Raw genomic sequence first — 27,330 nt, forward strand, 5'->3', positions numbered from 1 at the left:
AGTTTTTAGATGCTCTGTTTCACCGCATTTTGCGGTGTTCTTGCGTATCACACCGCGCCTGTCATATCCTTTTACACACATGTTGACGTTAATTACATGAATCTCGAGTTGAACAAACACAGCCAGCGTTTCTGTCATAACGCACCGTTTCTGCGTTCGCCGTTGCGTTCGCGCCGTTTGATTTCGGATCGGATGGCGGCCGGCCGTGGCGTCGAGCGGCGTCCCGTTGCCGGCCGGCGGCCGATCACCTTTCACGCCGGCCCCGCCCGATACGGCTCTTATCGACGGACAGGCGTCAGAAGTCGGGGCGGCCGGCCGAGACGGGCGTCACGGCCCGATAGTGGCGTGTGGCGGGATCAGCCGCCGTCAGTACCGGTCACGGTAGAGAGGGAGGGCAGGACGGCGACCACCGGGTGTCCCTGGCCGCCGCCACCGACTACATATGAACTCAGTCACAGAGGGGAGGGCAGGACGGCGACCACTGGGCGACCCTGGCCGCCACCACGGACGACCGGTGACGGCGGACTTTCTCAGACGCGAACCGGGACGTTAAAACCGCCGCCGGTTCTTGGGTACTAACTCGCTCAAACATCCATTCACTCACTCTAGTCTGTCTTTGGTCCCATGCTTCCGCCTATTCGTATCCGCTTATCTCAGTCGTTCTCTCCACTCTCTCCTCGTCCCACCTACCCCTTCTCCTGGTCTCTCCCTCTCTCCCTGCCTCTGTCGCATGATGAGATCTTGGCTTAGGCTGAAGTTGAACGGAGGATAGAACAGAGATCAACAGTGTTTGCTGTCGGCGATCGGAACTATCGCACTTCCTCTCTCTTGTTATCGTCTTCCCACGGCGGGCTATCGGTCGTACTCCCTCGACTTTACTACCTAGTACCTACTCACACGGATGTGCTATCGCATGCTCTCATGATTTAGTCATCGTGCTTACTCGCCTGTACTTTGCACCGTCACAGTTTTTGCTGTCTAACAATCGCGGCAGAAAATTGTTGCTCTACTGCTACGTCAATAAACGTTGCGTGGACGTATTATACACGCTGAAAGAGAACAGATGAAGCATAAATATGATCGCAAAAATTTACTGTACATGGCTTGTTTCTGTTTCTTATGAAACAAGACAGGCTTTCAGGACTCAGGGGAGACATTTTTTTTGTCATTTTCCATGATTTTCTGCAAAGAATGCATTGGCGATCGATGAGTGCCGAATTCGGTGTGCTCGTAAATATGAGCTGTATTTACAACTTAACTACTCCTTAATAACTTAACGTGTTCTCTGTGTATTGTTACCCTAACAAGCACGGAATATAGGGGAGAGTGGGGAAAGATGCCCAGGGTTTTACTATGTCATATATTATTCAAAAATGACGATTGGAAAGCAAAAACTTGGGGTTTCAACGGAAGCCGACATCATTTTTCTCCAAATATATCACACTTTGGTGCCTGAAATATGATAACTTTTTTTTGCTATTAAGCATTTTCCTGAAGAAGTCAAAGGGGGCATCTTACCCCACAGGGTGGGAAAGACGCCCCCTGGCGTTGGGGAAGATGCCCCCTGCACTATAAGTGACATAAATGGGCACGTGAATCGCCTGAACGAATCAGTAGTCCCTTCGAGCCTGCAGTAGACACCAAACGTCATCGTAAGGGCCCTCAAAAGTGGTCGTAAGGGGCTTCAGAGGTCATCGTTAGGGTCATCATAGTCCAGCGCGGCCAAACAAGCTTCCGTGGTGGCGTTCGGAGACCACTGTGGGGCCCTTATAGGTCTTCATGATGCTTGAGGGCCCTCGAGCCCATCGTGGGGACCTCAGATGCCAGCGCGGCCCGTGGAGCCAACGTGGGAGCCCTCAAATGATATCGTGAGGGGCCCTGGAGCCAATAATGGGGCCCACCGAGGCCGTCGTGAGGGCTCTCAGAGTCAGATGCCGCCCAAAAAGTCGCTGTGTGGGCCGAGAGACCGGCATGGGGAGCACCCGACCGTACTGGACTCTCAATGTTCCCAGACCGGCTTTTGTCTCTCATCACAAGCATGTAATAAATGATTTGACGGGCTGCTTGAAGGACAGCCTACGGATTTAGGGGGGCGTCTTTCCCCATCAGGACAGGGGGTATCTTACCCCAAGGTACCGAAGAAACATTAAATCAGTACAATATGTTAGCCATAAAACTATACCCTGAAACAAACTGTTTGGGACACAGCACACGGATGTTAATGTATCACGACTATAGCAAGGGACGCAAAAATTATCTACCTTCTTTGATATTTACAATGTTTTGACACCAAAATATTTTTCGTAAGCAGCAAATAAAAAACATGCATTCACCAGCCAGCCGTTGCCCAACTGAGCTTCGCAATTTTTTTGTGCAGTTAACGAGGCAGGCTTCCGCTTTACGCTAAGAACGTTAATTTCCGGGTTCAATTCTTTGTTTCGCCGCTAGAGGGGGTGGGGCGTCTTTCCCACCCTGGGCATCTTACCCCACTCTCCCCTATAGTCTACGACAGTCGTAGACTATATATTCCGTGCTAACAAGTAAGTGATTGGTACGCTTTTTGCTGATGTTCAATTGAATTCGAGGCGAATTAATAGCACACTCGACTAACCGTCCATCTACTAGCCGAACTGTATGGAATCCAGTTGAACGGAATCAAATGTTCCATCGGCTGCATTCAATCTCGGCTGGCTGAAACAAAGCCATGCTTTCAATCGTCAAAAGTCAATCTCCATTTTGATGGTTGTTGTTGACTAGAAAGATTTTTGTGGATTTCTGATTCCGCCAAAGCCAATAGAGAAATCAGAAAATACTCGTAGCTTGTGGCTCCCGCTCATTACACCCGTTAGAAGCGGTTTGAGAGTGAGACGGCGGTGGAAAACGCGGAATGATTAATAAGTATGTTATGCGGTTTTATGTGACCCGCTCCAGATCTAACTGTTTTCTACACACATGCACCCTAGCTCAGTGGCTGGGGAAAGCTGCCTCCCCCCGCCCGGCGCTCACATTTGGAGCTGAACAGTGAACAAGTTCAAAAGAAGCGAGCACAGCAGCGGTGATAAAGCCGCGGCCTTGTATCCATGGGAATTCATAGATAGATCCATTGTGAACTTCCACTGAGAGACCCTGAAAAAGGGAGAGCGACGAATTGTCGTCCTGAGTGAGTCTGCCGCAGCCATTGGCCGTGCTTATGGCTGGCCGGGTCGTTTGGCAGGGCTTCCGTCCCGGACGGTAAAGTCGAGCGGACAAAAAGGCTCGTCTGGTCGGCGTCGGTGTCGGCCGCCGGACCGTGAGCCGCCGCCGGGCTCCGGAGCCACTCTGTCAGCTGTCGGCCCTCGGGATGGACTCATCTGCCACGGGGCGACACTGGGAGGACGGAATACCGGGAACGGCGGCGGGTCAGCAGCCAGTCCGCCGGCCGCGGGGCACCGGGTACATACAGTCCGCCGGGCTGGGGCACCGGGCTGTCGGGCGCAGTCCGCCGTCCACCCCACCGGGGCAACGGGTACCGGGCTCAGTCCGCGGGGCTGGGACTTGGGATAAGAACACTGGGCACTGGGCAATCGGGCACCGTCCGCCGCCCGCCGGGGCGCCTGATACGGCCGATCGGACGGCGCGTCGCGCTGCTGCCCGCCCTGTCTGTTTTCGTTTGGTGTTGCCAAGGATGGGGTTAGGACTGCACTACAATGACAGGCTCTGTGGTGGATGAGACGGATGCCGGGCTCCAGCGCGCTTCCTGCACGCGATGGAGGGATCTTTTGTGGAACGCCTGAAGTCCAGCTATTTGCGCCGCATTTTGGCCTGAGTTGTTGAATGGTTTGTGTGGCGGCCGTGGTGAAAGCCCACAGTATCGTTCATCAGCTCGCCATAGTGACTTTATAGCGTGCCTCGAGCTGGTTCATTATCGTCTGAAACCGATGGGGCTGCAGACATGGATTTGTGTCGCCGTACTTCAGAGCGCGGAGCTGCCGCTCGTCCGCGCTCCGATCGACAGCTCGCCGACCGCCAGTGCGATGCCAGCTGTCACTCCCGCTGAGCTACGGTGACACTCACAGGCCCATGGCTGCGAGCCTTCAGCGCCGAACTAGGCCCTCAGAACCGAACCGGGCACCCAGTGTCGAACTAGGCCCTCAGCGCTGCAGATTGGTCCATGGTCCTGAACCGACACCTCGGGCCGTGACTGCAGGTCTCCATGTCAGGCTGGTTGATCTGGCTAGTGGCTTATCGGCTGTGTGAACGGGTTTGGTGCTGATGCACACTGCTAGCTGTGAGTTGGTGTCCTCTCCCAAGGTGGTCGTCCCCGTTCCGGCTCCTTGGGTGGGTCACTGCGCTGTCAAGGTGGCCGTAAACAGCAGCTCTGCGCGCCGAGCCAGTCGGTTTATTTCGCTGTCAGTCTGCACAGCCGGAAATGGTGTCACGCCACCCACCGGACGGCGGCCACCACTGCACTGTGATGACAAATACCGCGGTCACTGGCAGAGCCGCAGAGGGCTCAGGGATCGCGGACGGCAGACGAGAGACGACATATTGATAGACGACAAACTGACGGATGACAGACTGACAGACGACAGGCTTGCAGGGGAGAAAAGGGTCGATAACAATTCGGCAGACTGACAGACCGACAGACTATAAATTGTCAGACGGAAACAGATGCTGAAACCATTCACAGGTGAAAAGATCTGCTTGTGAATATTGAATAAGCATGTAGGGCAGGTGACTGGTAATGATACATAAATGAGCAGTGACCAGTGAGGTGCGACGAGACACTGGTGGCCGACTGTCAAAGACAGACGCGTTGGCAGACGGTGGTGAAACTAACTATATCATGGACTGTTGTATCTCCGGACGTCTTCAATATCGGCTGGTGTGGACGCGACTCGCAACTTTTCGGCCACAAGCTTTGGTACAAAACAACTTCTTTCCAATCGCAGCTGCCACGGATAGTCGCCGAAGATATCCTTTCGACTTCTTATTGCTTTTCCAACGTTATTTTTCTCCAGAGCTGGTGATACCTTTTTCAGCCTGCAGCGCACCGGACAGCTGGTAATCCTGTTTGTCCTTGCCTCAAAGTCGCTTTGTTGCTAGTTCCGATGGACCTCTACGTCTTCGCGTGGTCGCGACGTGCCATTCCCGTCCTGTTGCCGTTTAGTCCCGTCCTTCCGTCCCGTAGTACCCGTCCTGCCGTCCTGTAATCCCGTCCTGCCGTCCTCCGGTTCCAATTCCGTCGTCGCCGCCCCTTGTGGTGTGCTCATTTGGGGACGTGTTTGGTCGTCGGTGTTGGCCGCGGCGTTTACCCATCGGTCCCCGGGGACGACGCTGGTGCGATAAACACCGATGACAGAAATGACACCACGAGCTGAGCTGACACTGACACTGTTGACACTAAGACCACGAACCGGGGTGCCGCTGATCTACTTGTGCATGCTGGGCTGATACTGACACAGTTGGAAGCAGGGCTGCGGAGTCGATGGATTTTCGGCGACTCCGACTCCGACTCCGACTCCGGCTTTCAAAAACCAGCTCCGACTCCGACTCCGACTCCGGGCAGAATTGTCGACTCCGACCGACTCCAACTCCCGACTCCGACTCCGCAGACCTAGCAGGGCTGCGGAGTCGACAGATTTTCGGTGACTCCGACTCCGACTCCGGCTCGGGTTTCTAAAATCGACTCCGACTCCGACTCCGACTCCGGTCACAACTGTCGACTCCGACCGACTCCGACTCCGACTCCGACTCCGCAGCCCTGGTTGGAAGGGTAGACCGACACCGCGAACAGAGATGTCCCTTACCTGACACAGCGAGCAGAACGGGCATTGAACTGACACTGACTCCACTGACAATGACACCGCAAATAGGGTTGCTACTGAACAGTGCGATCGGAATCGACACTGACATCAACAGATGAACGGACTGATTTTGGAAGACTGGTTTCGAAAAGAAACGTGTCCAAAAATAACTAGGTGAAAATTCGCTTTACCAGGCTATGCATTTTGTGAGTCAATGACTAACAAACATTTATACGTTCACTTATTATATTTCGGTATTTGTGTTGTATCGTCTTGATAACATTCCGTCTTGACGGTGGCTTATGTCTTTCTCGGGCCATATGGCGAGTACAATGGGCATCTTCGGAGCGAGGGTTTTCTCGAGACCGACCGACATTCCGTCAATAGAGACGACGCCGGCAATGATTCCGGGCTGACCTTTGTCGACTGGTGGCCGTCGGCGGTGACTTGGCGGATGAATTGACGGCTCACTGGCCCGCCGACTGGGGCGCTGTCTGGATGCCTGGCTGTCTGGCCGTCGGGCTGTCTCGCTGTATGACTGTCGGGCTAGCTTGGTGTCTGGCCGTCTCGCTGGCTGGGTGTCTGGCCGCTTAGCTGTCTGACTGTCTGGCCGTCTGGCTGTCTCACTGTCTGGGTGTCTGGATTTCTCGCTGGCAGGGTGTCTTGCTGTCTCCCTGGCTAGTTATCTGGCTGTCTCGCTCCCTGGGTGTCTGGCCGTCTTGCTGTCGGGCCTCTTAGCTGTCTCGCTGGAGGAGTGTCTGTCTAGGTGGTTGGCTGACAGATAACTTCAAACTCTGCCGACAACAAACTTTCTGTTGTTTCAATTAACCACTCGATGCCTTTGTTAGATATTATCAAATGAAGACAGTCGCTAGTATGCATCTATGGTGCAAGTTTATTGTGCTGTCTGTTTCGGTTAGGCAGAACCATCAAGGCCCTTTGTTCTTTGGCTGATCGCACCCTTGTGCCTAAGTCCATTCGCTCAACTACCTGTATTACTTTATGTGACTGCGAGTATCGTGACTGTACGGGGTGCGACTACGGGACTATGTATATCCTGCGTTTCGCACAGTACCTAACATGCTGACTGACCGTCACCGTTACTCCTCTGCTTCCAGTGACGCCGAGCTCGGCCAAAAGCTGAAATCCATCGTGGAGTCCAAGGGCATCCAGTGGTCCAACCCGGCGCACACCGTAGTCGGACGGGATACCAGGTAATACACTACGCCGTTGTCGAACGGGACACCAGGTAATACACTGCGCCGTGGTGGGGCGGGCACCAAGTAACAGTCCATTTTTACGGGCGTACTTCTGTTATTCAAATACTCTGCTTCTGACCATTCAGCTGCGTTCATTTCTTTTTGGATACATCACAACGGTACGTCAAATCAGAACAAACCTGCTAAAACAGTTGCTGAACTCGAAAGCACTGTCGTCCTCCCGGCGCCCATGTTGTGTTTTGGATGAATATGGGCGAATAACAGTATGCACGGTTCGTGCTTAAGTGTGTGGGTGATTATTGAAGCTCATCTAGAGTCCGTGGAGTTCTTCGCCGGTGGCTGTGTCCCGTTTTGAAGGACTATTTCCAGTGCGGTTAAATGTTGTTTGTCCTGAGCGGGGGCCGCCTCATTGACCCTCGTGGGCTGTTTTCGACGGGTCGCCTTTCGTCGTGTCACGCCCTTGGGAGAGCAGCTGGCAGTTCCTGCTAGTTAACATCCCAGAATGAGAACGCCTACCAAAGTATTATCTCTTACCCTCGATCGTGTTTTAGTATTTCCTACGCCCGTTAGTTGGTATAATGAGATGACCTTGGATGAAAAAGTGTGAACCAGTACCACTCTGCAGACACGCACTCAGCTCTTCTTTCTTTGATAAGCGGATACATTTTTGATAGTACGAAGGGAAGGGTCGTTATCGCGTTTTTGAGGAGCATGGCTCAATTCTTATCAACCCTTCCACCCCGTCCTACCGCAGGCCCAGCTCCCCGGCGCTGCTCAGGGCCGTCCTGGACGGGATCGCCGCGCTGAAGGGCGAGGTGGTGGATCTGGGCATTGTCAGCACCCCGATCGTCCACTATGTGGTGACGTGCATCAACTCGAACGGCGCCTACGGCCAGGCCAGTGAGGAAGGCTACTACAAGAAACTGACGGACGCCTTCAAAAAGCTCCGGCCCGAGGTAATTCGACCGCTGCACGGCGGGAAGGGAGGGAGGGAGCCAGTGCTGGACTGATCACCACAAAATTCAACTACTTCAACTACACGTATTTTACACGTAGACTACTACAACTACACGTAGTTCAGTTTTTTCTTTGTTTTTTCATACCTTGTCAGAATCACTCATTTCGATCCGTGGTGTTTCTTTCTTAAAAATAAAGGTTTAAACTTATCAAGCTATATTTCTGACCTAGCGTACACCTTAACTCATGTTTTTAGGCAATGTGTTATTTTATCTCTTCTCACTTCTTTCAGCGCACTTCTCTGGCCAGAAAGGTGCCAATGCACATAACTTTCATAAGTTAGACGTCAGTGTGGAAGAAAAGCCATTAGCCATGGCGTGCCTTAAGCCCAATAATTGATCTCTTCCTGACCCACTAGTCGCGTAACTGTTCTTTGGCCTGTGAGGTACTAAAGCGTTCCTAGATGAAACTTTATCTGGATCTAAACACTTATCGAATTGAATTAAGTTATCGAATTAAGATATCGTTTAAGTTTTGTTGGCTGCTCATTTATGAGCAGTTCTCTATTTTTGCATACGTTATGCATAATCTTCACGGCGTGTGTTTTAGCAATTAAATCCTCATGAAAGCATAGATGAATCCCATATTTTTTTATATTTTAGCTTTCTGGAAACCGATCATATTTTCTTGGACATTCTCCAAACATTAGCCGTCTAAATAGAGTCATCGAGACTGATTTAATGCAGTCATTTCCTTAATCGGTGGACGGTTTTGGAAAGGCTGCTGATTAAGTGCATCCGCAGCCGCTTCCTAGCTAAACCGTATCCAAATTAATCTTATAATAGTGTAGAATGGACTACGATGGCGCCAAGAGAAATGGACGGCGGCGGCACAATTAGCTGGGACGCTCCGGCGGCCGGCGCCCTTTGTCTTCGGGCCTGTTTGGTCTTCTGCTCCGCCGGCGTTTGCTAACGACTCTGCGCCAGTGCCCCCCTCCCCCCCGTCCTGGGGGGCTGCCATTTCGGTCCCCCGACCCGCCTCTTAACTAATTACCTGCACGACGGGGAAAATGAAAAGCTGGCTAGCCAATTTACATGCTAATTTTCGGGTAAAGTTGCACTAATACTTGAGTTGCCGGTGTTACGATGCAAATGTGACCGCGCTTGACCGATATTTCGTCGTCATTTTAAAGGCATTTGCGAGTTTGCCAGCTCCTGTCCATGCCGGTGCTCTGGATTTTACGACTGGAGACGTTAGGCTGTTATTGGCCATTATTTCTCATAAAGGGTAACACATGGCGCCCTCGGTCAAACCGGCAAGAGCCCCACAAAGTTTAAGTACTGATCTGTTTATGTCCTTATTTAGAACACTTTCAGCAGCATTCAAGGCGACAATTTAGCCTAGAAATTGGAATCCCAAATGATGTTCAACCAATAAACACTTTCCATTTTGCTTCACTGCTCTTGAAGTCTCCCAATGGTACTTAATAGTCGCTGGTCCATCTGTTCAGGCTACTTTAAACTCCATCCATCATCATCAATTTCCTCGACATGCCGGCTGGCTTCCATTCATGAGGCTAGTCGAAAGCTTTTGGTGTGCCGCTGTCTTCAGTTCTCACTTGGCTTCTGATGGCCTGTTACCGGGTGAGCGCTGGAATGGGCCGTCTCCGCCGGTCTCCATCCTTTCAATGTTCTTCGAATATCACTTGCCGTTTCGCCGAGCACCAGAGCTGTCGAATTCTGATCAAGCAATCGATCAGGACTACAACAGTCTCTCTTCCTGCATTGTTCGTACCCTGGATCAATGTGTGCTGTAAATTCGAACTGGACATCTTTGTGCCATAACTTCTAAGCTATCGCAAACATACGACAATAGCGGCTGAAAAGATGTTTGGCCACTTTCGTCCCCCGTGACATCTCAGGGCCGGCCCCAAAGCCCGCCCGTATTAAATTTGCCGCGAGCCGCTGACGCAGAGCTGACAAACTTGCGGCCAAACTTGTGCAGAAGGTGGGCTGCCGTCCACACGGTGTGTCCCGTCCGATTGTTGTCCTCCGCCAGTGCCGGCACTGGTAATCAGAGCCAGGACACAAACACGCAGTCTGAACCGCACCGGCGCGCCGCGGCCTCTGAGGTGGCCCAAATGAGATCCGCTGCCGGCTCTAGGTCTCAGCTGGGAATTCCCCGCTAATTAAAACGTGACACAACCTGGCTACCTGGCGGAAACATGTGTTTCTGTGTGCGACCTTTAGCGCTAATTGAATGGTCCTATGAAATTGCACCACACTAACTATATTGCACGTTGCCCTCTGGTTTAGATTAGCGCTTAACATCCTGTATTGCGCGCAGATGAAAGTCATTTACGTGGTACTCATTTACCGACTGTTTCCTCGTATTTAATTTATTTTGGCTTTCAGAAACATCTGAATTTTTCGCTCTCGTGGCGAAGATGGGCGCTGTCGTGACTTTGACAATTAGTTGAATTTATTATCAATGCAAATTATTAAGAATTGCATTTCAGGACATCAGGGACAAGTACACAGTACAGACTAACTGCTGTTGATCCTGACCATAATAAAAACCTTAACAGGTGACAATTACTTTTTAGGGCAAACTGCATTGCACATTTATCGTATTGCTCTGTGTAACATCACGGACAAGTAGTTACGGTGCGAGCCATTTCCGCTCATGACCGTCGCTCGATTTCGCCACCGCCTGTCATTGTGGCTGTCGTTCCGTCTGAGCCGCTCTCCGTGATTTGTGGCCGCTGACAATCACGACCTCTTCCCCGACAGCCCACCAACGGCAACTACCAGCCGGCCGTCAAGTTCGACGGTGCCAACGGCGTGGGAGCCATCATGATGCGTCGCTTCATCGAGCTGTTGGGCCCGTCACTGCGGGTCGAGATGTACAACGAGTCCGGCGAGCTCAATCATCAGGTGTGTGGTGCCGGCTGACGGTGTCGCTGAGGGTGCCGTCCTCGTTGCTGTCTGGTGCTACTGGTAAAGCTGTGGGTGCTGTTGCCGGCGCTGCTGCTGCCGCTTGTTGTTGCTGCTTTTTGTAGATACAACACGTGATTCCTTGTATGCTGGTTGGATGCTGGATCTCGATGCCCTGGAATCCATCCGTCTTGTTGTTTCTTGTGATTCGTGGGTTGTATTAACTTTGGCGCAGCACAATTTTCTACGCTGAAATGTTCCATTAAGCTTATCTGGGTTGTGCTCTGAGTTTGCAATGACATTTAAAATCACCCGTACTATCTCCTCTATCTCCTACGTGAGATGTGTTTGCTCCGACGCTACTGGCTCTAGCCCCGCGTGCGTTAGCAGTCGTTGCAGCTGACGGTATGCCCCGCCCCTGTATGACCTAGCCCCAGTGTTCTAAAATTGGATATTGGTTGGGTGTGCCGATGAAGAAGAAAAAAACCTAGGATGAGAAAAAAGTAAATAACTGCAGTATTTTTGCAAAATGGTGTAATGCCAATTTTTATGCTAACTGATAAACCAGGATTTCATGTCAGGATCTTGACAGGGTGTGGAACAAAAGGATGTGGGTGCATTAACTGTCAAGTGACAAGTGAACTGGCTGTTGGGAATACATGAAACTCTTTTCAGAGATGAAGTGAAGTCGGTCATTCATATTTTAGGGATGAAAATATTTTCCCCATTAGGTGTGATTTGCCACCAAAAAGCCTGAAAAATGAAACACTGCCTAGCCCCTACCCCGTTACCCGACAGTGCGGCGCCGACTTTGTCAAGGTGCAACAGCGACCGGCAGAGGGCATGACCCTGGCGCCGCACGCGCGCTGCGTGTCGGTCGATGGTGACGCCGACCGCATCATCTACTTCTACGTGGACGACAACGAGAAGTTCCACATGCTCGACGGAGACCGGATCGCTACCCTGGGTCAGTCAGGGGAAGCGGGAGGGAGTAGGGAATGTCCTGGGTCGGCCCGGGGGTAGCGGAGGGGGCGGGGCAGCACAGGGGTAGGGGTGAGGCTGGGGTCGTCAGGGGAACATCAGGGAGGGTTAGGCGGTACTCTGGGGCCAGTCAGGGGAACCAGGGAGGAGTACGAGATTTTCTGGGGCCAGTCAGCGGGATCAGGGAGGGATAAGAGGTAGGGGAGAGTGGGGTAATTTGGCCGCTTTTTTTAGAAAACGATGTAACCAAAAATCGACAACACATTTCTACATTTTCTCAACGCTGACAGGTGTGGCATACATTTTACTTTCTTGGACAGTAAACTTGAAATGATAGAGTAACTACTTATATGTGACGTATTACAAAGGTCTGCAAAGCGGCCAAATTGCCCCACTAGCAGGGTTATTTGGCCGGGGGTGTGGGGTAATTTGGCCGGTGTTAGTTTGAGGCCATGATTTTTGTTATAGGCGAGTCAGCTTCACATTCAGCAATGACGCGTGTCCTACGACGCATTTGAAGCATTTTGGAGGTTGACTCAGCCGTCACAGGGGTCGAAAATAGTCAAAATAGCGGCTCTAGATGCGATGACAGTTTTTTACGAATTGCTTTTGAAGTAATCAAGCTAGGCCAAAACTAAAAGTACCATCGTAACTCTCTCGTCATTCCGCATCGAAACATGTATGTGTTGACCTCGAGAGGTCAAGGTCAAAGGTTGGTTTCAGGTCACGTTACCTCAGGTCGCCTGACCTCAAGGTTACGTGTGAGTTCAAGGTCATGATGTACATCATTCGATGCGCCTTGACGAGCTGAACACAATGAGGCCATTTGCGCGGCTGTATCTTTTTTCTGTAAGTATTTATTAGCAAAAAAAGCGTTAGGTAACCTTTGATGACGTCACATGCCCTTACAGCTGTCCAATAGGAAATATGGCATCAAGGTAGTCAAAGTTGGTTATGAATTATGTCCTTTATGGTATAATTGACCATGACAACTCAGCCGTCCCAGCATAGTGACTCTGAGCGCACCGGCCAAGTTGCCCCGCTAGTACCGGTCAAATAACCCCACATTGCCATTCTGAAAATTTTTGTCTATAACGTCGTCATGGCTGTACAGAACTAGATGATATTGCTCTTGGAACCGCTGAACACCCTCAAAAATGGCGCTATAATGTTGGAATTCGTTTACAGCCCAAATACTACATGTTATACAAATTTTTAAACGGAAGTAAAAGTTACCATTTTCTAACGAAATTCACCTCTTATTAATTTTGAATAAAACTAAGAGGGGGAAGGTTTTGACATTTGTTCTCGAGTTAGTTCTGCCGATGACAAATGAATAGAGACTTAAGTTATTTCATTCACTTTTATCAGCTTTCGTACAGGTGGGGGCGGCCAATTTACACCACCGGCCAAATTACCCCACTCTCCCCTACTCCGGGGTCAGCAGAGACTGCCGAGATTGACAGTGGATGGCACCGCGCTGAATGCGGGAAATGGAGAGGCTGCGGCTCGTTTACTTGAAGAATGACTCTCGACTCGCGAGCATTGCCGATTTACGGCGTGCTCAGACTTTGCAATGCGAGGCGGCGAAATCTTAGCGAGACGCTGGAGATGGCTTCAGCCGTCCCAGTTTCCTGGTATTGGCGATATTCAGTGTCATCAACTGTTGTACGACGTCTGAGTTTGGGGATATTGCTCCACTGATGTTAATTAGCCGGTTTATGTGCCGTGGTAAGATGCAGTGCCGTCCTCGGGTATCTGGCTGTGTGTGGGCGGTGTGGATTTACGACTCTGTCGGTGCCAGATGGTGCGTGGGACTGGGATACCGCCCGGGCCGTCCTGCTGGCGGGGACACGCGCTGATTGGAGCGCCAACTCGATAACGATAGTACTGCCGGCGCTGAGAGGGAGCTGTAGCTAGTTAGCCGGATGTGGGGGCAGGGAGGGGGGACAGCCACAGCCAATGTGACTGGTGACACCGCCAGTGGTGTCTGGTGTAGTTATAGCCACACTTATCTGGTGCCAGAGAGTGGTGCTGCTTAGTGCACTGGTGTCGCGAACCGAGCGAGCCCTGTCGTACTTCACATGTGTCATGCCACTTCACTGCCATGCTGCAGTGCGCTACCGGCTCAGGCTGCGTTACTGACTACCGTGTTGCCGTTACAGGCTCAATCGACCTGATCGCTCGTAGCTGCTGTTTGACTGCATCAGTGCATTACCCGCGGCCGCCCGTAATTACCACATCCCGTTGGGAAGTCCCCGTGCCTCCCGTCTTACCGCACATGGCTCCAACACTGTCTCGGACAGTTGGCTTTAAGTTGAACACCGGTGTCTACTTATGATGCACCGCGGTCGGTAAACCGGACGAACTTAAATTGGTTTCTAATTACTTGGATTTGACTTCATAATTTCAATCCAATGACTAAGTAACATGCTTGCTTACTTAGAGGTAGTTAAGGTTTGTTGGAAATCTGGCGATTAATTCGGACCCCGGACAGAGCCGATCAATGGTCAGCCCCAGTCACCGACTGCCTCCCTGGCTGTTCTCAGCATCCAGCCAGCGTCTGTCCAAACATTGCGTCACGACCTTATCCAGAGTGGTGTCAGTTATAGCCGGAGCTCCTCGCGACAGAGCGAGCTGCACGCCGAACTGGGCCAACTATCTGCCGATTCGCCCGCCGGCTTTATGCCGATGGAGTTTGGGTAGTCCGGCGTCTGCCGCCGCCGCGAGGGGCGGGCTCGACAAGCGCTATTGACTGCTCGATAGTGTCCGCCGGGCGAACGGTAGCAGCCGGCCATATTTTACCAACGACAGGCGCCGCATGATAAAGCTCCGCCCGGCGGGCATTTAGGACTTTTATAGCGCGGCCAGACGGCACTCGGCGCGCCGCCGCCGGTGCAGCCGCCGGTGGATATTGGCTGCGGGCCGATCGGAACGGCACCATGTGAACCGCCGCTCTAGTCCAGCCCTCACACCATTTGTGCATATCGAGCATACCGCTCCAATTCCGCTGTAGTTCATATATAAGTGTGCTTGGTGTCCATGTGTGCATATCGAGCTTACGGTCAAAATTCCACTGTAGTTCATGTATTAGTGTGCTTAGTGTCCGAGTGTATAAGATGTGTTCTAACGGGGAAGATCATCCATGTGGTGTAGCCAGCGTCATTTTAGCTTTACGATATGATCAGGCAACACACAGTACCTACACGGTACGAATACTATGCTGTGGCGGCGCTGAAGCTGCTTGGATCGAGCCAGATACAAAACTTCTTTAATGCCATCAATGTGTGCATGCAGGGGTGCATCCGCATCAGGAAAGGATGCAGATTCAGGAGATCAGGGCGTTGTTATTTAAATGTTCTCTTTGTAATTTTGTGTGTGATTTGCTAAACAAGTTGTTTATTTCATGCAGTTTCACTTGCGTTTCTTATACGGCAAAACTTACCCTGGTGTGGACATTTCGTCTTGTGAGAACCTCTAATCGTCCTCCAGTGAGCCCTTTACTGAAAGAACCATCACAGGCACACATTTAAGACACCATTAGCACCTCGCTTACACGTGATTCAATGTTGCCTGCTCTCCCTACAGCCGCCTTGTGGCCGTAAAGCCGTCAGAGAGGCTGGAGCTCCGCTAATGGAGACCGCACACAGCGGTAAACACCCCCACCAGCCCGGCACACGATCCGACTAATTGTCTACGAAGCGCAGCTCGTGGTTTATTCGGTAATCACTCCCGTCCCGGTGAGCAGTCCGGACGCTCTCCGGTGTCCATATTTCTCCATCAGTGTCGGCGGCGGGCGGCGGGGTGCCGGCCTCCAAACGGCCTCCTTGTCGAGCTGCGGCGGTACGTACGCCGGCCCAGAGCTCCTGCGTGCCGCCGAGCGGGCGTCGTTCCCGGTGCGGCCGAATGGCGCGCTTTACGAGTGTGCCGCGACGGAGGCACAGCTTTAGTGCGGCCCGGCCGGCGCGCCTGCAGAGGAGTGCTGCGGGAGGCGAGCTGTACAGGCAGATCTGGGATCACAGCGGGCGGCACCGAGCTGAACAGGCTGTGAGCTGGGAGCGCTACAGCCTGACAGCTGTGGACTGCGCCGGCCGCTCTGTGAGCCCAGTGCCCAGTGGGCTGTGAGCTGTTGGCGCTGCAGGCTTTGGGCTGCGCCGAATGGGCTGTGACACGGGTATGAGCGCTGTGGGCTGTGAGCTCTACAGGTTGTGAACTCTACACGCTGTGAACTGCGCCTGCTGGAATATGACGCTGCTGTGAGCTCTGCAGGCTGTGGGCCGGGCTCTCCGATGGCTCTCCGAACCCTACGCCACGCGCCCGGGGGCTTTGAATAGACGACGGGAGTGCAGCCGAATCTGGCTGGTTTCAGAGGTGGGGGCCACCAGGGGGAAGGTGCTGGATTGCATGGATAAGATAGGATTGGGCGGGATTGACATTGCCATTGAACGGGATATGGAGCATTGAACTGGCTGTGACGGGAATAAATGCCATGAGATAAGAAGGGCCGAAATGAGTCGAAAATATGCAAGGAAACGGCACACTTGGATTCTCCCGCTCTCACCCTTTGGCTGTGTCCTCGACTTATGCATAGATGACTGATGGAAGCTATGCAATGAATCTCAGTGCAGTGACGTCACAACATACGTTGCTGGTCTACGTCGAGGTGATCTCTTAGCCAGACATGTCTATTCTGGTCCCCGCGCCATACTTTGAACCATTCCGTTATGCGCTACATCGCGCCTCCAGCCGTTAATCCAACACCAAACTGACGTAAAGCCCACACTAACGTGGGTACTTTGTGCGTTTTATTGCGGTCCTCGTCCGTAATATGGCTGTAGAACTCTTTCAGCCGTGTGACATGCACTGGACCTCGGCCGCTCAGGTGGGTCGGGGCCAGGTGTGTCAGGGGACGTGTTACGGCCGATGATGACGTTGATGTTACCCCCGCCCCGTCGGTTCGGGGGGGGGAGGTGGGGGTGATGGTTACCATGTGAACGCCAGGTGCCGCCGCCCCCGGCCCACACTCCACGACAGAAGGACGGCGTTAGGTATTGGTACTCGTTTTCTGGACTGGCCATGGGTCGAAAGGGAGAGAGTGCGGATTGGCGGGGAGCTGGGAAGAATTTCAGTTTCTTATGATAAACTGCAGTGTACCTACTATAGTCACCCGTTCCCCTGTAGCCTGTAGCCCCCCCCCCCCCCCGTGTCTGTGACGGTAGATTGTACTTCCCCTTTCTATGACAGTACAGGGTGTCCCGAAATTGATGCGCGGTTGGTGCCGCATGTTATGTTGTCCCTCCCGAGTGCTGAACAACTGCAATTTTACCGGCTCTGGCACCACGGGCTGGTCACACGATCACGTGAACCAAGCGGCTAACCCGACCGCGGCCGGTAGTGGGCGCGGTGGGCGCGGGAGGCCACTCTTGTCCAGACAGGCAACGTGGAGAAACCGCATATCACCAAAAGTGAAAAGGCACAAACTACCGATCCGCTACCGCGCGGTGGGGATGATCAAGGACGGTGTGACCCAGGTTCCGGATGCCAGAGAATTGGGCGTCAACTCTGCGACAATTAAACTTTGGATGGACTGCAAACGATCAGGAGAGACACTCAAGAACAGCACAGTTCGAGGGCGGAAGACTGCCTTGAGCCGAGTGGCGAAAATCGTGATTGCAAAGTCGACCTTTAAAAAGCACCATTCAACATCGCTGACAAGAAAACTGAATGAGATGCATGTCCCAGCATCCAAATCGACCCTCCACCAGTATTTGAAGACTATCTTGAAGCTGAAGCTGCTCAGCTTCAGGATGCAGACTTGGCCTACCGTGGTCCAGAAGTGCAGGCAGCTGGATTTCGCCAAGACCCACAAAAACTGGACCATTCAGGACTGGAGATGCGTCCTTTTCAGTGACAAGGTGCCCTTTGTGGTCTCTAAGCCCCTAACTGCCAGAAGGATCGAAATGTGGGCCAACGGCAGCTCTGAGGAGTCCTCTGTCGAGACGGTGAAACGTCTGCTGAAGAATCTCATTTGGAGCATGATGAGCTACAGAGGCGCTCTGAACTTCACGAGGTGCCTCGGGGACAGACCGTGACTGCTTATTACTATGTCAACGAGGTGCTGAAGAAGACTGATGCCACAAAGATGCTGAGGGAAAAGGTAAATGGTTCAAAAACCAGACTCAAACTTTTGTCGAACATGTCCAGGGCCATTTTCCAGCAAGAAAGGGCTCCAGCTTATCACGCCAGGAAGACCCAGGACTGGTGCCGAGCGAGGCTCCCAGGCCTCTGGGAGAAGGTGACATGGTCTGGCAACAGTCTGGACCTGTCCCCGATCCAAATTATCTGGACGATCGTCAGAAAAGAGCTCAGCAAGCTTCCACGGGCTAGCTCAGAGAAGAGGCTGTTTCAGAAGATATAAACGGCATGGCGTTGTTTCAAAGGAGAGACTCTTGACAACCTGAAACGTGACACGCTAGAGTGCAATAGGCCGTGTGTGCAACTGAATGGGGACTATGATAACATATAAGCCGTGAAATAAATTCGAGCACTTTATAAGTTATTGAGGATAGAACAACCGCGCATCAATTTCGGGACACCCTGCACACTTCACCGTCCTTCTATACGACAATGATCTATACCCTTCTCCGGTGTCCCGGAACAGTTAACTGCAAGTCCTCCTCCCCTTGTCTCCGACAGTGGCCGGTTACCTGCGCGAGCTTCTGGAGGCCAGCGGGCTGCAGCTGGACCTGGGCCTGGTACAGACGGCCTACGCCAACGGCAGCTCGACCAAATACATCACTGAGCAGCTGGTAAGGACGGCTCCCCACGGACCGTCGGCCGCCGCGCCGCCGGCCTCTAGTGGGACCGACAGGGCCGGGCGGGGCAGTCATCGGCGGCATGCCGTACTGAACAGCTGGCCTTTGCAGTTCATGGTCTCTCTCTCTCTCTCTCTCTCTCTCTCTCTCTCTCTCTCTCTCTCTCTCTCTCTCTCTCTCTCTCTCTCTCTCTCTCTCTCTCTCTCTCTCTCTCTCTCTCTCTCTCTCTCTCTCTCTCTCTCTCTCTCTCTCTCTTTTTTCCATACATCATCATTTATTACGACAAACCACATTTTACATGATCTCATGTCACAAACGCACGACGTTTCAGCGCCCTCAAAAAGCTCCTGGCCCCTGTCTTCCGCTCACTCCGCACCAAACTAGCCAACATAATATAAACATCCATAACAAAATAGCATTTGCCTACGAGCTGACCTCATGGCCCCATACCGGACTGGACACCAGACCGATTCCTTCTACGCACCGGTCTCTCTCGCACGCGCTCTCTGACTGACCACATATCTCTCTCTCTCTCTCTCTCTCTCTCTCTCTCTCTCTCTCTCTCTCTCTCTCTCTCTCTCTCTCTCTCTCTCTCTCTCTCTCTCTCTCTCTCTCTCTCTCTCTCTCCCCCACTCTAAGTATCGCTCATTCTCTTTTCCGGTCATATTCTGTGCACGACTCTTCCCGTCTAACTCTACTCACTATTTTTCTTTTTCTTATTTTCGGACATTTCGCTTCACTCACTGACTCACTCCCTCACTCACTCACTCACTCACTCACTCACTCACCCGCCCACCCGCGACTTCGTTGTTCCATTGTCTCCGATTTTCAATTTCCTCCGTTCGTTCTCGACTGTGCGCCCTCCTCCCGTCTTCTTTCTCTCGGCAATTGCTTTTTCCGTCGGCTGGCCGCGCTAATTTCGTTTCCTTTCCCTCCACCCTAGCCGACGGTCAGTGGACTCGGGGCCTAATTGTATCAGTGGGGGCTGACCGGCCACTGGCGCCGGCCCGTGCGCCGATAAGTACGCACGGATAGGGATTGTTACACAGTGGATGGGCAGTCTGACATTTGGGATAGCGGTATCCGGGGCGGCGGTAGGAATATTTGTTCGTTATTGGAGACCATACCAGGCCCAATTACACCAGATCTAGACTGTATTGGTATTGGATCCGAAATAATTCTATACCAGACAAGCCGAAGCCTTACACTGGATAAACAACAGGCACAATCCAGCAATTTTCAAGTTACTCGTACCAAAATTCCCAATTCCAGCGTATTCCATTGATTTCGTACGGCCGCTCTGAGGGACGGGCTAACCGAACGGCGGACAGACGGACTGACAGGCGGCTGCAGCGCCAGGAAGCGGCCATCCGCGCGCGCTTTGTCGTCGATTGTGGCCACTTAGCGCGGACAGGGGGGTATCCGGCGGGCCGGGCCGCCGTCCCCGCGCTGGCAGTCGCGGCCGGCCTGCCGGCGCCACTATCTGTGATATCCGCCGGAAGAGCAGGCCGCGAGGGGACTGGGCGGGGCGGGAGCGGCGGGAGAAACATCACATGACCGAGGGGAACAGCGGAGGGCGGCGCTGGCATAACACTCTGTCTATGCTAATGGGCCCACTAGCTGTTGCACAGATAGATAGCCGTGTCTCTGATGTGCTACTAGCTTGTTGTATGGTAATCCCCGTGTGATGACGCTACCACTCACTCTGTATCCCCCTCCAGCATGTGCCCGTAGCCTGCACCCCGACCGGCGTCAAACACCTGCATCACCGCGCCGTCGACTTCGACATCGGCGTGTACTTCGAGGCCAACGGTCACGGCACGGTGGTGTTCAGTTCGGCGGCGCAGCGGAAGATCGCCGAGGCCGGCGCCGATCCCAGGTCAGTCTCTGGTGCGGTTCCGTGACACTCGGCATTTTTCTAACGTCTCCTCACACGCAGGGAAGAGTGGAAAGAGCCGGCTGCTGACACGGCAGAGCGTGGCACAGACCGGGGATAGCGAGGGATGGAGATGATGGGGACTGGAACTCATATCGCTGACGTATGCACGTGAATGTGTGCATATGTGCGTGCAGGGGAGTCGTTTATCCCACTATGCGAGCGTGCATGTGTTACATGCGTAGTTGGAAATTCCGACCTCATCATACTCAGCGGTGTTTTGGATTATTGGAATATAGTCCACCCACGCACTCTGCATTGGCCGCGGCGGGGCTCAGGCGTGCTGACGAGGTATCCGCCCACTCGGCCGCTCAGCTCACACCTCTGGACAGAGGAAGGGAGGGATGAGAGAGGAAGGGGGATGACTGGGTGAGCCGGGACGTGGGACGAGCCTCTGGGCCGCGGCCGATCCGACGCACCGGCGGCAATCGATGGTGCCCAGCGCGCCGCAGCGGATAATCGCCGCTTCAGCCATGGCAACGGAGCCGGCTGCGGTGGCTCACGCGGGCCGCTGCTGCCTCGGAGCGGCCCGGGTTCAGCCGCAGTCCGGGGTCCGACCGCGGCACGGACTGCGGTTATGGCCGGACACGGGGACGTGATTTTCGATGGACGGCGCGGTATCGGCGCTCGGAGACGATCACGGTGCGGTAGCGGTGCTCAGAAGCGAACACGGCGCGGCTCGCTCCCTTCCCGGTCGGCGCGGCGTGGGGAGCGGATCCGGGTGCAGTTGGGAGGTGTCGTGGCTGACTCGGCCGGGCTGGTTTATGATACAGCGTGACTGCTGGATTATGAGAGCGAAATGTGTGCTGGAACCTCATGACTTCTGTTTGTGCTCCGAATAACACTAGGTAGTGACGAGAAACTGAGTCTGAATGGCACTCTGGATTCCATTTGAGATATCAGCTGTCGTCCTGACTACACGTGCTCCAAGAATGCTCAATGTGATTTGTGAGTTCAAATAATTCAATTGCGTGATTTTAGTTTTATTGCGTCAATTTCCTTCTACTTTCATCTCATATAGGTATCCATGTTTCGGTAACCTTTATGGAACAGCTGCCCTTATATCCGTGGGCTGACACCTGTCCCTGTGTTCCGTCAGTCTGAGTGAGAGCCAGCGGGCGGCGGCCGGCCGGCTGCGCGATGTCATGGACGTCATCAACCAGACGGTGGGAGACGCCATCTCGGATATGCTGCTGGTCGAGACAGTGCTGCACGCTCGCGGCTGGAGCATCGCCGACTGGAGTGCCGCCTACAGTGACCTGCCCAACCGGCAGCTCAAAGTCAGCGTCAAGGTGGGTCGCCGTCCGACGCCCCACCCCGGCCTCTCCCCTCGTCAGGATGACAGAATGAGAGACAGATGAGAGGCACAGGAGATAAGTATGATCCTCGCCGAGTTTCCTGAGCGACGTGCGCTGCTATGGTGCTGCAGGACGCGGCATCCCGCCCCGCTTCGCCGGCGCCTATTGCTCCCCGTGCAGTTAGCACCACATCGTCGGGCTATTCCCAATGCTCGGTCGTTAATCATTCGCCCCTGTCGACGTGGAAATGGTCGCCTGTTGCGCCCGTGTTATGGAACTGTCCCTGGGGGTCGGCGGCTCACGGAGCCTAGTTCCACGCCCGAGCCGCCATGACTGTCAACGGGCCTGTGAGGTAGGTGGGACGCGCAGCACATCCTTAGCTTTATACCGCCCCATCCCTCCAAAACTCAGCTAACTCCCATCTCATCTTATATAAAAAAAAACAGTTTCGGAACCTAAGTTAGCTGTGGCAATAAAGAGTTCATCCGGGCGGGCTCTTCTTCACAAACAGCCGGGTAAAAAAACGACGTTTGACGCGCTGGCTGTGTGGGTGTCGACCGCTGCCTCGGGGAAGCAGACCCAGATCGACTCACAGGACAATCTCGACCGCATTGTGGCCGACGACTGATCAGAGCGGTGCGCAGTCTGAGCAGAGACTGTCGGCGAAACCCAGTTCCACACTCAAAGCCATGCCCGCGGCGGCGAACCGTGATTTCTTGGGAAACCGGCACAACATTGAATGTCGTGAAATATTAAATCTGGAATGTTCTTCGGAATCCATTTGGAAATGAAGTAATGAAAGTCGTCCCTACCTATCAACCCGGAATTTGCTGTACCGAATATTCTCGGTCATTCTGTGCATGAGGCTCAACAATTTATGAAGCTTTTTAGCAAGCTGGAGTGTTGTTAAAAGTAATGTAATATGCAACAGTTGCTATTGGCACAAAATCGGTATTTCAGGTCTCGGAGATCCCGTCTTTTTACACAATAGCAAATACTATGCACAGAACGGGAGCTCAGTCTCTGCCGCGGGTTGGAACAGAGTGCCGGAGTACGGCAGAGTTCGGGAGCGGACCATCAGCGGCGCCCCGGGGTGCGGTCCCGGCGGAACCGGCGCCTTTCGGCCGATGGGGTCCCGTCTGGCGGCGTCGTACCGACACGCTGGCTCTCCGTCGCCGCGCCGCGCCGGCGGTATTTCCGTTTGTCGGCGCTCGAGCCGGCCGGGTGCCATCGATCTCTGCTAGGCCGCTCTCGGCACTGGCGTCTCGACTTGGCGGCGCGGCGGCCCGGCCGTGAGCCGGTAATTATGAAGCCGCGCCCGGCGAGTGAGCTGTATTCGGACGGTGTCCGGCCGGAGACGGCTGCTGACCGATCGGCCGGCCGGCCGCCACTGATGGATGGTGACGGAGCGGCCGGCGCGCTCAGAGCAGCCGGCCCGCGCCGCTCACACCGACCGGCTCCCACTCCGGACGGTGGCACGCGCCTCTGCATTAATCACCCGGCTGAATCTCATCCAAAGGGTGCTTCGCCTCACTGGAGAGTTTGTTCAATGTTGGATGCTCCCCTAATGGTCTACATACTTTGCGTTGAGCTGCCACCTGAAACTCCTGGTGACGGGTAGGTGGCGATGGCCCGTCTGACGTCAGTAGCCTGTCTGTCGACCCCGCCCGCCGGTCTGTGGCGCCGCCCCGAACAATCAGTGTCTGGGTGGCGCCGTTAGTGCATACCGGCGGCGAGACGGTGACGCAGGCGGACAGTGAATGGCGGCGCCTGTCGCCGGCGCGGCGGTCGCTGCCGTCACCTATTGTCGCCCGCCGCCGCTGCTGCTGTCACGGCGACTGGCCCGTCGCGCACGCTACCCCGTCCCGCGGGCACCACGTAACGTCTGTTCCGGCTCACTCTGTCCCAGTGTCCCACCCGGCGTCGGCGCAACGACGTCTGTCTCCTACAATGAGCCGGGCCTCTCCAACGCCTGCCTCCCAGCGCGGAGTGGTGTAGCAATTGTGTTACACATATCTGACACCCGTCTCCTATCATAAGCCCAGCTGTGTCTCTAACGCCTGTCTCCCATGGACTATCATAATATCATAGCCGACCATGGACCATCATAGTTTCGGGGTGTGTCTCCTATCATGAGCCGAGTGATGCCTCCTTTTCCCGTTCCCTTTTTCTGTGCCCTGCTGGTGTTGGCCGCCCGAGCAGCGGTGATCGCTCAGCCGACGGACCTGAGGGAGGGCGTTTATTAGCCGTACCGTGGTCGTCTATTGTGGCCGACCACACACCAGATGGTGCGGCCGGCCGACCGGCGCCGATAGCTCGTCTTATTGCCGGCTCGTCTCCTTTATTGGAGTTTTTGTCGCCGAGAGACGCCGTTTCGATTTGTGAAGGTTGCAGGTGTGCTCAGCGCCGCCGCTGTCTCCAGTGAGTTATTGCGCGCAGTTTTCTCTGTTCAGTGGACAGTGCAGATTGTATGTTCAGTCGCAGTGATTAAATGGAGTGTCTCACTGCGACGAGAGTGCGACAAAGTTTTCAGTTCGCAGACACAAGTGCCTCCGAAACACGGGCGTTACACTAAAACAGAGGCGGCGCCGGTGTAAATTACGCTGGAACGATGGGTTAGCGCTTTCTGGCGGCCGTGTGGGAAGTTCGCCGGGTCCTGGAGTGAGATTGCGATGGCTGCCGTTGCTGGAGGGCTGAGAACGATGAACTGGCGGCGCCCGGCCGGCCACTGTCAGACCCGGGCGCCACTGAGAGACCCTGACAGCGGGACAGCGGGGCTGTCAGCCGGCTGTCAGCCGAGACGTCAGCGTCAGCCGTCAGCAGCGACGCAGGGGAGTGTTTTTACTGTGGATCGTTGTGTTTGGTATTATGAAACGATGAATGAAAGAACAAACCTCTTAGTTTCTCCTTACTTCAAACTTTGGAGTGTTGACAATCGATAAGTCTGTATTATTTAGTAATTGTTATGCATTTGAAGATGTGCTAAGACAGCTATCCTCTGTGCATGCGCCATGCGGGAGATGAAAGCCGTGCATCAGCCCGGAAATTTTACATTATGCGTAACGATTAAACACATATTTTGACTTTCACTCATCGACAGAAGGACGGTAGAAGTCCACTTTTATCAAAGAAATAAAAAGCTGTTCTCTCACGTCATTTATCCTGTTATTTGTACGCTCCACGCGGCGTGTCCCACCTTTTGTCCTCAAATTGCTTATCGACCGCTCCTGATTGCCACTAATGACTCTCGTGGCGGGATAACGAGATAGCACGAACGTAATGAACAACAACGCACGCTTTCTGGATGAAGGTGCGCGATCGCGCAGTCTAAATGCAGTCCCAAAAAAGTCTGCTGGCCGGTGGTCCGCTATTGGCTTTTGAGGTCGCAGTTTCCGCGATGCCTACCGAATCCAAATTCTGCCTAATTTTAGGTGATACGTATTGTTATCGCTACTTAGATTAATGGTGAGGTCGAGGTCAATTTATTAACCTATTAAAACCTGACTTCCTTACGGTGCCGTATTGCGTAATTGAAGAAAGCAGATTAATTACAGATAACGAAGTTCATCAGCCGTCATATATGGCGGTTTCCGAGCGCCGGCCGCTGGAAGCCCTGGCTGCGTAGGCAGACCCGCCTTACCGCTGGGTAGTGCGGTACAGTCTACCAGTTCAGTGAATCGCGCTTGGCGCTCGCTGGCCATCTGGCGAAGAACGCGAGGAGCTGCAAGCTTCTGCTAATCCGCATTGGCTACGAGCTGACCAACTTCCGATTGACAGCCAGTAATGACGTGCCTTTTCGCGTGCTGTTGATGCTCCTGGTGTGATCCTTCGATATTATCAACCCGCCCAATCAACGAGACACGCACGTGTCAGCCTGGCACCTATTTATGACAGCGACCGCGCTGACCAGCCGCTCGCCTTCCTGGTGTGTGGGTCGCTTGTCAGGATATTACAGTGTGACCTTGCCGAGGAGCGGCGGGCCCGGACAGGTGCGCCAGCTCGATCTTCATGACCTGACGTGGAGGGTCGGTGGGCCGCAGTTTGACGCCGGCCTCTTGGGTCTCACGGCTATGGCCAATGTCGGCTATGGCCAATGTCATCTCGTTCCTTCATCACCGCTGCGTGCTACGAATCCGCAGCTCCATTATCAAACTACCACTTCAGGTCATCTGAACATTCCCCGTAGCCATTAGCCATCACATTCTCAGCTCTCGCCAAGCGTCGGTGATAGTTACGGGCGGGGGCGACCTAGGCGGCGGGTCGTGTCACTGTGTCAACCCCTGGTCATGTCACTGTGTCAGCCCCGGGCCGACGGGACAGCGGCCAATTACCGCTCCCAATGCGCGATGTGTCCGATTAGACGGCCCATGTGTCCGATCTGACGGCTGATGTGTCCGATCTGACGGCTGATGTGTGGCAGTAGATGACTGATGTCACGATCATGCGCGAATTGATGCACTGATATGCCAGCTGATGTGCTGTTTATAAGTCACATCTTGGTGACCCATGGTCTGCCTCAGCCATAGGTAAAATGCTATGGTGGCCTTCAGATGCAGCTTAGAAATTATACTCAAAAGGAGCCACCACTTTCTTCGATCTAAACTTATCTTGCCGTAATTCTAACTCTGATAGGTTTAGTATGCCTCTATAAGTGGCTGACAGAGTTTCGTTGATTGCCCGGAAGTACTGTGCTCCGGAGCGGGGACTGCTCGGCTTTCGTGCCTTTCGGTTCCTGTGAGCCGACCCGTCTGTGCCAGGGGTGATAAGGCTGCTGCGACCCGAGCGGCAGCTTCCTCACTCTGTGTCGACAGAGTCGGGCGGCGCGATCTGCCAGAGCGGGCTGATTTGACAGAACAGCGCCTAATCTGGGAGGTCGAGCGGCTGCCCCCTCACCTCCCCTACCCGGACGGAGCTCCTGTGCGGGCTCTGCTGACGGCCGGCATTAGCGACCAGACGCCCCCCCCCCCCCCCCCCCCCCGAGACGGCTTATGTGTAATGGAGCGTGGCACGGCCGCCAGCCGCGGCGTCATAGGCGGGCGGGTGTGGGCAGACCAATGTGTAATCATACAGCGGCGGCGGCTGATAGCCGACACATTATATGACCGCATGTCACGCGTCGTTTGTGAGAGTGGTGCTAAGGGACTCGTTCGACGTTCATGTCCACGTAGATTATGAGGCAATAGTATATTTCTTTCCAATGTTAAGCATGAAATAATGGTGTCAGAAAGTATATCAATTGGTAAACTTGACACTCAGTTTCTTGCATCCACTCTGCTGTCGAAACGATGCTGCCTGCAGTTTCCGCTATGCCTGTGAATGAAATCACATTTTTGCAAAGGCGGTGCTTCTCCTGTGCTGGGAAAGGCTACGAGCAAGCACTAGGGCGCCGCTAAAAGTTTGT

The 27,330-nt window shown here is 53.8% G+C and overlaps 1 protein-coding gene across 10 annotated transcripts in view; it reads left to right on the plus strand.

Annotated features, from left to right (window-relative positions):
* Positions 1–27,330, plus strand: part of LOC122378707 (phosphoacetylglucosamine mutase-like) — a 54,740-nt gene that overhangs the window by 18,151 nt on the left and 9,259 nt on the right. For all 10 annotated transcript variants that reach the window (XM_043360141.1, XM_043360144.1, XM_043360138.1 and 7 more), the window contains exons 5-11: positions 6,905–7,000; positions 7,761–7,962; positions 10,756–10,899; positions 11,698–11,866; positions 18,577–18,689; positions 20,417–20,574; positions 21,731–21,923. In XM_043360141.1, coding sequence (XP_043216076.1) covers positions 6,905–7,000; positions 7,761–7,962; positions 10,756–10,899; positions 11,698–11,866; positions 18,577–18,689; positions 20,417–20,574; positions 21,731–21,923 — 1,075 coding nt within the window. The remainder of the gene's footprint in view (positions 1–6,904; positions 7,001–7,760; positions 7,963–10,755; positions 10,900–11,697; positions 11,867–18,576; positions 18,690–20,416; positions 20,575–21,730; positions 21,924–27,330) is intronic.

Source organism: Amphibalanus amphitrite, unplaced genomic scaffold (genome assembly GCF_019059575.1).
Source record: "Amphibalanus amphitrite isolate SeventyFive unplaced genomic scaffold, NRLGWU_Aamphi_draft 000063F_arrow, whole genome shotgun sequence".
In the NCBI taxonomy this organism is placed as follows: Eukaryota; Metazoa; Arthropoda; class Thecostraca; order Balanomorpha; family Balanidae; genus Amphibalanus; species Amphibalanus amphitrite.